The sequence below is a fragment of the Acromyrmex echinatior genome, chromosome 15, assembly GCF_024713525.1.
Source record: "Acromyrmex echinatior isolate Ae372 chromosome 15, ASM2471352v2, whole genome shotgun sequence".
NCBI classification, from domain to species: Eukaryota; Metazoa; Arthropoda; class Insecta; order Hymenoptera; family Formicidae; genus Acromyrmex; species Acromyrmex echinatior.
In genome coordinates, this window is record NC_141866.1 from 496186 (window position 1) to 508298 (window position 12113).

Consider the following 12113-nt stretch of genomic DNA (forward strand, 5'->3'; position numbering starts at 1 on the left):
GCGTTATATTTACTATTCCAACTATATCAGATTGTAAATGGAGATGAATTATTTTATTGTATTCATTTAATGTATCAGCTGAATCTTTCTATAATGCTCAATTATCACAGCTCACAATAACTATTAAATAAATATACGTAATTTATACATATTTCCACACATACTGTCATTTTAAGTTCCGTCATTATTATTGGATTTATTTAATATAATTATTTCATCTTACAGCTATTTTAATTTACTTTAGTAAATTATATCGAGAGCGATGCCCTCCTTTCTCCTTAATCATTTTCTTGATCAGTTTCATCTATCATTTCGACAAATTAAAAGTATGTGGTCATTTCGTCTACCAATCTAACATTATTTTAATCTTCATGTTTCACTTTAACCTTCATGTTTTATATTACGTTAATATCGAGTCAACATTAAGTAAATTATCAAAGCTTCAATTATTATCAAGAAAAGTCTTTGTAAGTTTCCGCTATGAGGCCTACGAACTCATTTTCGTCGTCTCTAATTGAAACAATTGTAATCCTAATTTGAAATTGGCGGGGCATGTCGCTTGTCAGTGCTACCTCACCCTAGCTCAGCGTCTTCTCCCGAGACGTAACATCGCACTGGTACTAAGGATACGCGATGCTGCAAACGCTTTAAAGCATTTTTTAATTGGTCAGTTTGTAAAATTCTTTCTGGTGCTTCAAAGCATTTATAGCGAGACTTTGACCACAGCCTAATGGCTTCTGCACACTGAACGTGGAAGCGCTTGCCGCGCGGTAAAATGCGATGCGGTAGCCAATAAACTTATAGCTCCTAATGTGTTTACTGGTTATCGCGTCTCATTTTGCCGCGCGGCAAGCGTTTCTGCGTCCAGTTGCAGGGCCATAAGTAGTACAAAAAGTCGAAATGTCGACTACTAGCGCGAGTTTTGATTGGCTTTTCCGCGTTCTGCTTTTCCATCAAGGTGTGAACGCGCCTCACTCTACTTGGTTTCTATTCCCACCACTACCATCAGTGTCCATTCTATATGTCGATGAATACTGCTGATAGAATTAATCGATTAAAATTGATTGAAGTAGAATCAGGTAAAACTATTATTTTCAAACTATCGATATTTTTAAAGCTATCAATAGTTTTTGAGTAAAAAACTATCGATAGATTATCGATGTTTAGCCAGCATTAATTGGCAGTCATGATCATGTTGGCAGTCATATGATTGATCGATGCGTTTCAGTTTGCCACGCCTGCATTTTTTATTTTATGTATAAATTATTCTGTTAAGTATATATTTGATACTTCATCTGATAAACTTGAATTTCAGTTCTCACCAAAAATGGGTAACAGGTCAAGTCTTCTTTTACGCGAGGATGAAATAGCGCAGATACAAAATGCTACTGGTTGCAAGTATCCATTTGTTTATTCATTCCATACGAATTAATTAATTTATTTCGATAGTTTCGAAATTTATTTAAATAACTTTTAATAAGACAAATATTAGTGTGTGATATTAATACTGGCATTCTCTATTATAGTTACACCAAATCAAATCGAACGTTTGTACAGCCGCTTTACAAGTCTGGATCGCGGAGATTGTGGAACACTTAGTCGAGAAGATTTTCTCAGAATCCCAGAATTGGCGATAAATCCTCTTGGTGAAAGGATAGTAAACGCTTTCTTTGAAGAAAGTGGAAACGACAGGGTGAATTTCCTACAGTTTATGCAAGTCCTGGCTCATTTTAGGCCTATCAAAAAGAACAGTCCCAATCGATTGAATTCTAGACAGCAAAAGTTAAAATGTAAATATTGCCGAATATAAAATGATAGATAATGATGTCTTATAATCTAAATATTCATTAAGGATTTATTATTAAATATTTTTTTTAGTTGCATTTAAAATGTATGATTTGGATAACGACGATCTGATATCAAAAGATGAACTACTTGCTATTTTACATATGATGGTTGGTGCAAATATTAGGTAAAAATTAATTTTTTTATAATTATCGCAATAATTCTATATATGATATTCTATATATGTATTTCTATAATCGAATAAAATATTTAATATAAATTTGACAATTCAATAAACATATTTATTTCAGTGAAGAACAGCTAACCAGCATTGCGGAACGGACCATAGTTGAGGCTGATGAAAACGGTGATGGTATGATATCATTTGAAGAATTTTGTAAGGCATTAGAGCGTACAGATGTTGAGCAGAAAATGTCAATAAGATTTCTCAGTTAAATTGATTATGGATTTATATAGAAAACTATAATATAGAATTTTATAGAAGAGTAGATGTTAGGGAAAAAGTTTGTCATAAATTTTTATAATTGTGCAATATACAAACAACTTTAACTAATCTTATAATTAGTAAACAAGAAAAGGTACTTACGATTGAGAGGTTAAAAGAGAATTTATAAAATGTATAATATAAATCTTGAATTTTATAAGACTTATGGGAATTAAAAAAGAATGGTGTGCGTGCATGCGTGCGTGCGTGCGTGTGTGTGTGTGTTGTGTGTGTAGGTGTGTTAGAATCTGTTTAAATATATATATATATATTTTATATATGTATATATATATATGGTATATATATAGATATATATATATATATATATATATAATTATCTATGAATTAAACATGTATAAGGAATTAGAATTAACGTTAATTTTAATTAATTTAATTGTATGCAAAATATAAAAAAATGTATTTTAGGAAAATTAAAAGCAAATTAACAAAATATTTTGAAAACTGTTTATATTAATAATTATCTGATTTTTGATAATATTCTTGAGACTTCCACGGGTGCTTTCTATATAAAGATTATGCGTTTCGCGGGTTTCCCCCGTGTCCAGATCCATTCTTGGAATGCCAAGAACTTTCGTGAACCTGTTTGACAAAACAACCACAATAGCCAACATTACACCATACTTTCCAAGAAAGTATAGAGAAATCATAGAGATACAAAAACACTAACAATCTAAATAGAGATAATGGCTACATAAATAAAATATGGAAAACCATTCTCCCGGTTATTGAAGACTGACCAATTCCTCCACCTTCCCCCCCACAATTCTTCTTTTTTTCTTCTTACTACTCCAACAAGTAGCGTAATATAAAAAAGGACCAGGAGGAATAGCTCAGTATCAGGCTGCTTCTCGTCCTGATGAAGTACTAGAAGATTCACGAAACGTTGACATTCCAAGAATAGATCTGAACACGGAGGAAATCTGCGAAACGCATAATCTTTAATTATCTTATTTATAAATTGTCTAAAGTTTATATTATTTATTATACACTACTTACAAAAATTAGAGAAACACTTAATTTTTTACCCACAAAAATTAGAGAAACACTTAATTTTTTATAAAAAATAGACAAAATTTAGGCAGCTGTAACTTCGTCAAAAATGAACGAAATTTGAATTTAAAAAAAGAGTTTTAAAGCTTGAAATTTATTTTTAGAAAATTGCTATTTTTTTTATTTCCTGTGAGTTTAGTAATTTTTACACATAGAAAACTACGAACTCAACTAAATAAGAAATGTATGAAAAGAAGAGCATAAAAAAACCACCGCAGTTATAGTTTGTGATATTTAATTATCATTACATTAATTAAAACATTAGACGTTTCGGCCACAATCTGGTCATCCTCAGTAAATTCACAATATTCTTAAAACAGAGTTATAGCTGACATTAAATTCAACAGTCATATGATGTAATTATATAAACGTGTTCTTTCATATGTGAAGATGCTTATAATAATGTTACACCGTCAATTGTCATATCACGAGAATTTTCAGATTCTAATTTAATAAATTTGCGTATCATTAATATCTTCTAATCGAAATATGTAAGAATAGAATTGTTATCTGTTTTACAGCAAAAAAATATAATGAATCTCAAATATCATCCTTTGTACAGATGGAAATTTGTCGTGACATTGTGTGTTGTTATTTGTCATATCATATATTTTACCACTATTTATATATATGAGTCAAAAGTTTAGAAAGTTCTAGAATTATTTATTAAGTGTGAGAGAGATCTTTCTTAAGAAGAGGCAGATAAACATCAGGCAAACCTTCAGTGTCACTTTGCTTATTGATATCACTTATTTGGCCTTTTATATATATCATTTCAGAAATTCTTCTTTTCATTAATGATTGTTCTGTGTCTAAAATTCTTATGTTATCCCAATCCAATTCATGCATCTCATTCAACTGGTGACGTGAAACCACTGACATCTCGGAAGTGGATTTTCTTATGTTAGCCTTGTGTTCTTTTATACGAGTTTTTAATTTCCTTTTTGTTTGGCCAACATAAGAAGATTCACAATTTAAACAATTTATTTTGTAGACTACTCCACGATAGTCATCCTTAAGTAAAGGATCTTTTCTAGTTTTTATAAATGTATTCATTTTATTCATGGCTTTATAAGCTATATTAAAGCCATGTATATGTGAAAGCTTTTTAAATTTTCAGATACTTTGTTTAAATATGGTATCTTTTTCTTTGAATTAGAATTAGAGTCATATTCGTTATTATTGTCCTCACGATTTTAATCTAAATTAGTTCTACTTTCCAAGATTTTTATTCTATTTTTTATTGTTGAAAATATGAATTTAAGAGGATAATTTAAGAAGACCATTTATTAAAAGAGTGAATTAAATCAGAGATGTTTTTTTCATGAAATTTTGGATGGGATAAAAGTAAAATTCTATCTAATTGCCAGATGATTACGTCCCTTTTATGTACTAACGGATGATTCGAAAAATAATTTAAATATTTCCCAGAATTAGTAGGTTTTTTGTAAATATCGAAGATGATTCTTCTTTCTTGTCTCATTAATTTTACGTCTGAAAAATTTATGCCGTTTTCATCGCCAAAGTCAACAGTGAATCTAAGTCTTTCATGATATGAGTTAAACAATTCCGGAACTTCCTCAACCTTGTCTTTATGCACCGCTAACACAATGTCATCCACATAACGGAAATAAAAAGATGAGATAATATTATTAGCAGTAATAATTTCTTGTTCTAAATCTTGTAGAACTATGTTCGCTAATATAGGGGACAAAGGAGAGCTCATTGGCATGCCAAAAATCTGTCTAAATATTTTTTCGTCGAATTTAAAAAATGTAGTAATCATAATTGCTTTAATAAACTTATGTACAGGAATCGAAGTCTAATTTTCAATCAAATTCTATCTACGTTCAATGCTTTTTAATACTAAATCGGTCGGAATGTTCGTGTACATGGAGACCACGTCGAATGATATAATACTAAAATTTTTATCGATTACCTTTCCATTGAGTTTATTTACAATATCAAAACTGTTTTTTACATAACTAAAATTCTTTTTATTACTTTTATCTACAATTTCTTTTAAGAAGCTCGCCAGTGGATAAAAAGCACTGTTAATGCAGCTAAACTATCAATCTTAGAGGATGACCTTCCTTGTGAATTTCTTCCTTAAATAAGAAATCTTTAGCTCACTTTGTAGGCTTGTCTCGTGCGTACAAAAAAGTGGAAAATTGCTTAATTTCAGTGTAAAGAAAATGAACAATAAAGTTTAATTAATGTTGAAAAATCAAATTTCAGTGCATCGACACTACGCTGATGTTTATCAAATGTCAGTATAAGTATAAGTCACGAATAAGTGTATCTATTATTTTCTTTATTGAAATTTGAAAAAATATTGCCGACGTTAGCGTTATCCAAAGCGTATGATAGGGTCGCACGGTCAGATTTACGCTTCGTTTGCGTGCGTGCGTGCGGGCGTGCCGGCGTGCGGGCGTGCGGGCGGGCGGGCGTGCGTGCGACCTGCTCATTACATTCGGGAATTCCTAAGGTCGATTTTACATTAGTTGCAAGCCAATCGCAAGTTTGTTGCGACAGCCAATATGAAGTTGATTTCAAAATGCAAGCTTCAGATTGGCTGTCACAACAAACTTGCGATTAGCTTGCAACTAATGTAGAATCGGCTTAAGAAATATCATGGAAGCATAATATTGCATCCGCCGTTGAGTCCTGATTTGAATCCAATCGAGCGTATTTGAGATATGTAGAGTACGCGAAAACTATCCCAACATTGCTGATTTAGTTTCGCTTGTCAGAGTCTCTTTTATATGAATCTGGCAGCGAATTCCTTAAACAGCTATACGCCGTTGTATTAATATGCGAAAACGATTGCGTGCAGTCATCTTGAATAGATGAAGAAACACGTGTTATTAAACTTACCTTTTCAGGATATGTTCCGATATACTGCTGGTACTGAAAACCTATAGTACAAATTACGTGTACTCTAGATTTTCGATACTGGCAGTATTGGAACACATTCTGAGTTTTAATCTTTTTTATGTATGCATTTCAAGCACGCACACACGCACATAAAACGAAGCGTAAATCGACCATGCGATCGTGGTATACTTTGGGTAACGCTAACGCCGGCGGTATTTTTTCAAATTTCAGTGAAGGAAATAATAGACGAAACTTATTCGTACTGACACTTGATAAACATCAGCGTAGTATCGATGCACTGGAAATTGATTTTTCAACATTAATTAAACTTTATTGTTCATTTTCTTTACACTGAAATTAAGCAATTTTCCAATTTTTTGTACGTTTCATATTAAAACCATAGTAGCTACCACGAAAGAGACTTCTATAGCTATTCGGCAAATTTTTAATAAATGAATACTTAAATGCACAAAAAATCATGAAAAATAAACATTTGTTGTTGATCCACACATTTTTTCCTGAGTAAAAATAAAAAAGGAAGTTATTAATTTTTACGATACCTTTAATCATTTTTTATCATGTTTCTTAAAACGTGTTTCTTAAAAAATTTGGCAATCATACCATTAAAGCAAAATTCTAGCTTCAAAAATTTTTTTTTTAAAGTTGCGATAAGATGATTTTTAACGGAGTTATGAGCAATTAAAGTCAAAGTGCTCTATTTATTACTCAATCCATGATATTTCAGTAACGAAAAATTATAGAAATGTTTTCAAAAATTTTGTAGGAAAAACTTCAAGCTTTTAAGAAAGTCAAAAATTTTCGCAGATTTTTTTATACACATATAACAAGCTCACAAAGTGAGCTAAAGATTTCTTATTTAGTTGAGCTCGTAGTTTTCTATGTGTAAAAATTACTAAACAGGAAATAAAAAAAATGGTAACTTTCCAAAAATAGATTTCAAGCTTTAAAACTTTTTTTTAATTCAAATTTCGTTCATTTTTGACAAAGTTATAGCTATCTAAATTTTGTCTATTTTTTATAAAAAATTAAGTGTTTCTCTAATTTTTGTGAGTAGTATATATTGATATATTTATACAAAAAAGAATGTATATCTAAAACATTACAGGTTTTAATTTTTATTAAAGAGCCGTTTTTTTTCATATCAATATACTGTAGATAGCTATCGAGTTTACAGGTCTTATGTAGAATTGCTAATATTTTTAATGTACAGATATTGTACATAATTATTGACACTTATAAAGCGATGTATAATATTGGTACATTAACGCTCATCAGCAGCAAAAAAATTTTTAAGAACATTAACATTTTATGTATATTCTTCAATTATCTATGTTGACTCGCATTTAAATGACATTGGATGATCACGCTCTATTCTGAGAAGGATAAAAGGAAATCTGTGACTATTTTCTTCAGTTTTGCATCTGATGCTTCACTAATTACATTTTCTTTCGCGATGGTAGCAAGAAGATCTTGTTGAGTAGATCTGAAGAAGAATAATATATAAAGTTTGTATGCATTAAGAAAAATATTATATAAACATATTTATATTATTCTTGAGACTTCCACGGGTGCTTTCTATATAAAGATTATGCGTTTCACAGGTTTCCTCCGTGTTCAGATCCATTCTTGGAATGCCAACCACTTCAGCCTGATGAAGTGGATTGCAAGGTTCACGAAATGTTGGCATTCCAAGAATGGATCTGGACACGGAGGAAATCCGCGAAACGCATAATTTTTAAACATATTATATAAATTATATTTTATATATACCTGATGTGTGCAAGAAATTCTTTTTCAAAGCTAGTGATCTTTGTTGGGTCCATTTTGTCAAGATAACCACGTACGCCACAATATATGATTGCTACTTGTTCCTCAATAGCCATAGGTACTGAAAATATAATCATGTCAAATGTAAATTGATTCATATCATGATCATTGTCAAATTTAAAATGTGATTATTTTACCATATTGTCCCTGTTTGAGAAGTTCCGTTAATCGCACGCCGCGGTTCAACAATTGCTGAGTTGCAGGATCCAAATCCGAACCGAACTGAGCAAAAGCTGCTACTTCACGATATTGAGCCAATTCTAATTTCATAGAACCGGCAACCTATGTAATCAAGTATTATAGATATTAAAGATTATGCATTTTGCGAATCTTGAAGTCCACTTCATTAAGGCGAGGCGCAACCTGATATTAAGCTTGTATTAGGTCAGAAGCTTAGAACTACCTGATGAAGTGGATTGCAAGGTTCACAAAATATTAGCATTCCAAGAATGGATCTGGATACGGAGAAAAATTATGCGAAATGCATAATCTTTATAGAAAGCATCCGTGGAAGGCTTAAAAATATTATTATAGATATTTGTATTCTACATTAATATTATATATAATTCTTTTGTGGTTAATTACATAAATCAAAGAATTGACAATACCTGTTTCATGGCCTTAGTTTGAGCAGCAGATCCAACACGTGATACAGATAAACCGACGTTGATAGCAGGTCGGATACCCTTGTAAAACAATTCGGTTTCCAAAAAGATTTGACCATCGGTAATAGAAATGACATTGGTGGGAATATAAGCAGACACATCACCGGCTTGTGTTTCGATAACAGGTAAAGCAGTCAATGATCCACCACCTAAATTTTCATTCATTTTGGCAGCTCTTTCAAGCAAACGAGAATGAAGATAAAATACATCACCAGGATAGGCCTCACGACCTGGTGGTCTTCTAAGCAGCAAAGACATTTGCCGATAGGCAACAGCTTGCTTAGACAAATCATCGTAAATGATTAAGGCATGTTTTCCATTATCTCTGTAAAACAATAAATCCTATTAGTTTGTAGTAATAAATTTGATATATATATTAGGTGTTGGAATTAATTCGTAGCGTTTTTTAATGAAAGAATGTTATTTATTTCACATGAGCATTAAAAAATACATTAATGAAAGTACTTCCCATCACTTGTAAAACGCTACGAATTAATTCCAACACCTAATATATATATATATATCTACTAATAACATACTCTCTAATTTTAATTAAGATGTGTACTTCAAAATCTAACAGATAATATAATACGAATAGTTAAGGCTCCTGAGTAATCGCGGCGATCATATTGAAATCATGACGTCGAAGCGAGGAATTTTTGAATGACATGTAAATTTATGCTACAAGTCATTTGTAGCATAAATAAAGATAATTTGGATAAATCTAAATAATGAGATTGCTTTAAAATACTTGTAAAAATGGATAGAAATTGTCCTTTTTTCCTTTAATAATCAGTAAATGATCGTAAAAGGCAGGTAAAGTGAGTCTAATTTCGGAAACACATAGTTTGAACAGCTGTTGAAATGAATGAAATATACGCTTTTACATATCAAATTCCAGGATAACAATATTTTCTGCTCATTTTTAGGACTTTCACAAGTACGAGACACGTCACATTTTCACAATTAAATAGATAATAACGAAATGGCATACAGCACAAATTTCGTTGTCAAAACGTCACTTTTCCACTCCCATAAATTCAGCCATTTATCGTGGCGAGGCGCTGTAGCACGAGCCCATGTACATGTGCTCGCTTTTGGCGCGCCGAGAGCACATATACATGGGCTTGTGTTGTGTGACTATTGATTTCGCCAAGCTGCCGACTGATTTTGAATTGCATGCTGACTACTCAGGAGCCTTAAATAGAGTACTAAGTGGGTGTATTATTTAGAGAATAGAAATTTTTGAATAATAATATATCCACCTAAAGAATTCTCCCATAGCACATCCAGAATATGGAGCCAAGTACTGAAGAGGAGCTGCATCAGAGGCAGTAGCAGATACAATAACAGTATAATTGATAGCAGCACTGTCTGTTAAACGTTTTACAATTTGCGCAACAGTAGATCTCTTTTGGCCAATAGCAACATAAATGCAGTATAATTTTTTTTTCTCTTCTCCACCATCATTGAAACGTTTTTGATTGATAATGCTATCAATGGCAAGAGCAGTTTTTCCAGTTTGCCTGTCTCCAATGATCAATTCACGTTGACCACGACCAATAGGCACTAAAGAATCTACAGCTTTAATTCCAGTTTGCATAGGTTCTCTGACTGATACTCTGTTATAAAAAAAAAGTACATACAATGTTATGTATATATTAAATAATAGCTTCTAATTTTATCTTATTAAAAAAAAAATATCAATTGATTTTCTTGGAAAGATTAAATAATTACTAAAAAATTACAATTAGTTATAATTGTTATAAACAATTATAAAAATATATAAATTACCATTAGGCAATTTATAAATTACCTAGGAATAATGCCTGGGGCTTTTGTTCCAATACGGAATCTTAATTTGTTATTTAAAGGTCCCTTGCCATCGATAGGATTACCCAAGGCATCAACGACACGACCTAATAATTGTTCGCCAACAGGAACATCGACAATAGCACCAGTACGTTTGACAATATCGCCTTCCTTAATGTGTCTGTCATTACCAAATACGACAACACCTACGTTGTCAGGTTCCAAATTCAATGCCATACCCTTTAAACCTGAGCTGAATTCTACCATCTCATCGGCTTGAATGTTTTTCAACCCATACACACGTGCGATACCATCTCCAATACTAAGCACCCTACCAGTCTCTTCAAGATTAGCCTAAAATGTACATTCTCCTTCAGATATTTTCAAAACTAATATCTTTAAATTATAAAAGTATACATGTATATTTAAAATTAATAAAAATGAAATGTTTAAAAATGTATCATGTACTGAATGATTTAAATATATAATATTCAATTTATTTCTAAGAATTACCTTTGGTGCTGATCCAAGGATACGTTCTTCCAAGATAGCAGAAATTTCTGCTGAACGGCGACTACATGAGACATGATATTTATGGGAAGCAATAGCAGTTGCAGGCCAATTAATCTAAAGTACAAATAAGTATATATTACATATATTATATATACGTATAATAGTAATCAAATGTTTCGAAACTCTTATTACATAACTTGCTGTTCTAACACACTTTACATAATACACTGTATATCATTATCACTAGCACCATACAATTATTTGGTTCATGAATCAGAATGCTTGCTTTATTTTTTATCTACAGTTTACATGAGCAGAAGCAAATGTGATAAATCGGAGCATAGCTTTGATAAAGTGGAAAATGTCGACACGTTTTATCAAGAGTGCAACATTCGATGGTCGTGAATGTGTTTAACGAGATTCCTTCTATTTACCTGAGTATTCGGTAAATGCTTGACCAAGGATGAGGCTAAACGTAAAGATAAGAGTGCCATTTTCCAGCAGCCAAGCTACGAACAGCTACCAATTAGCGTAAGGACGTAGAAACAACCGGTCGACGTCTTAGTCGGATAGTAAGGATTGATATGGATTAGAAGAATATTCGCTCGTTCGCTCAGTGTTGCCAGATATTTTTTGTTAGAAATAGCCGAATGGTGGCGCTCAAGTAGCCCAAAGTGTAGGGGATTCTTAATACAATACCTCACTAGCGCAGCGAATGTAGAAAGCTTAAGGATTTTATAGGTAGCGAGTTGCCTAGCAGCGTAAAAATAATATTGAGTCATCTAAAAAGTATCCGCAGTTTTTTGTCACTAGATGTGTGTTGATGGTCATATATCTAGTGACAAAGTACCGCGGATACTTTTTAGATGACCCAATAAAAGAAAAATTATAACAATAGATCGATTAAGGTGTTCATCCTGTACAGTCATATTAATTTGTGCTCGTGTAATAAAGATTATTAGTTATCAATTATAAGAAAAGTCTCGATCATTATTTTTTATATCACATCACACGACAAACGTGGGCTTGTCTAGAAA

At 31.9% G+C, this 12113-nt stretch overlaps 2 protein-coding genes across 2 annotated transcripts; one reads left to right on the plus strand and one right to left on the minus strand.

The window, feature by feature from the left end:
- The first annotated feature begins 728 nt into the window (after window positions 1–728).
- elm (calcineurin like EF-hand protein 1 elm) lies at window positions 729–2741 on the plus strand. Its single transcript, XM_011059341.2, has 5 exons — window positions 729–1079; window positions 1316–1394; window positions 1527–1790; window positions 1879–1972; window positions 2097–2741. The coding sequence occupies exons 2-5, from the start codon at window positions 1328–1330 to the stop codon at window positions 2239–2241; spliced, it is 570 nt and encodes a 189-aa protein (XP_011057643.1). The 5' UTR covers window positions 729–1079; window positions 1316–1327; the 3' UTR covers window positions 2242–2741.
- A 4617-nt stretch (window positions 2742–7358) lies between these two features.
- Window positions 7359–11653, minus strand: blw (ATP synthase subunit alpha blw, mitochondrial). Its single transcript, XM_011059340.2, has 8 exons — window positions 11511–11653; window positions 11077–11190; window positions 10568–10917; window positions 10017–10373; window positions 8695–9076; window positions 8224–8368; window positions 8030–8147; window positions 7359–7742 (listed from the first exon to the last, which is right to left on the minus strand). The coding sequence occupies exons 1-8, from the start codon at window positions 11568–11570 to the stop codon at window positions 7628–7630; spliced, it is 1641 nt and encodes a 546-aa protein (XP_011057642.2). The 5' UTR covers window positions 11571–11653; the 3' UTR covers window positions 7359–7627.
- Window positions 11654–12113: the final 460 nt, after the last annotated feature.

Excerpts from the sequence above, each read along its gene's own strand:
- elm (XM_011059341.2), top strand. The coding sequence starts at position 1,328 with ATGGGTAACAGGTCAAGTCTTCTTTTACGCGAGGATGAAATAGCGCAG. Across the intron at positions 1,395-1,526 it reads GATACAAAATGCTACTGGTT|TTACACCAAATCAAATCGAA; the intron begins GCAAGTATCCAT and ends TCTCTATTATAG. Across the intron at positions 1,791-1,878 it reads TAGACAGCAAAAGTTAAAAT|TTGCATTTAAAATGTATGAT; the intron begins GTAAATATTGCC and ends TATTTTTTTTAG.
- blw (XM_011059340.2), bottom strand. The coding sequence starts at position 11,570 with ATGGCACTCTTATCTTTACGTTTAGCCTCATCCTTGGTCAAGCATTTA. Across the intron at positions 10,374-10,567 it reads GCCCCAGGCATTATTCCTAG|AGTATCAGTCAGAGAACCTA; the intron begins GTAATTTATAAA and ends TTTTTATAACAG. Across the intron at positions 7,743-8,029 it reads GAATTTCTTGCACACATCAG|ATCTACTCAACAAGATCTTC; the intron begins GTATATATAAAA and ends ATTCTTCTTCAG.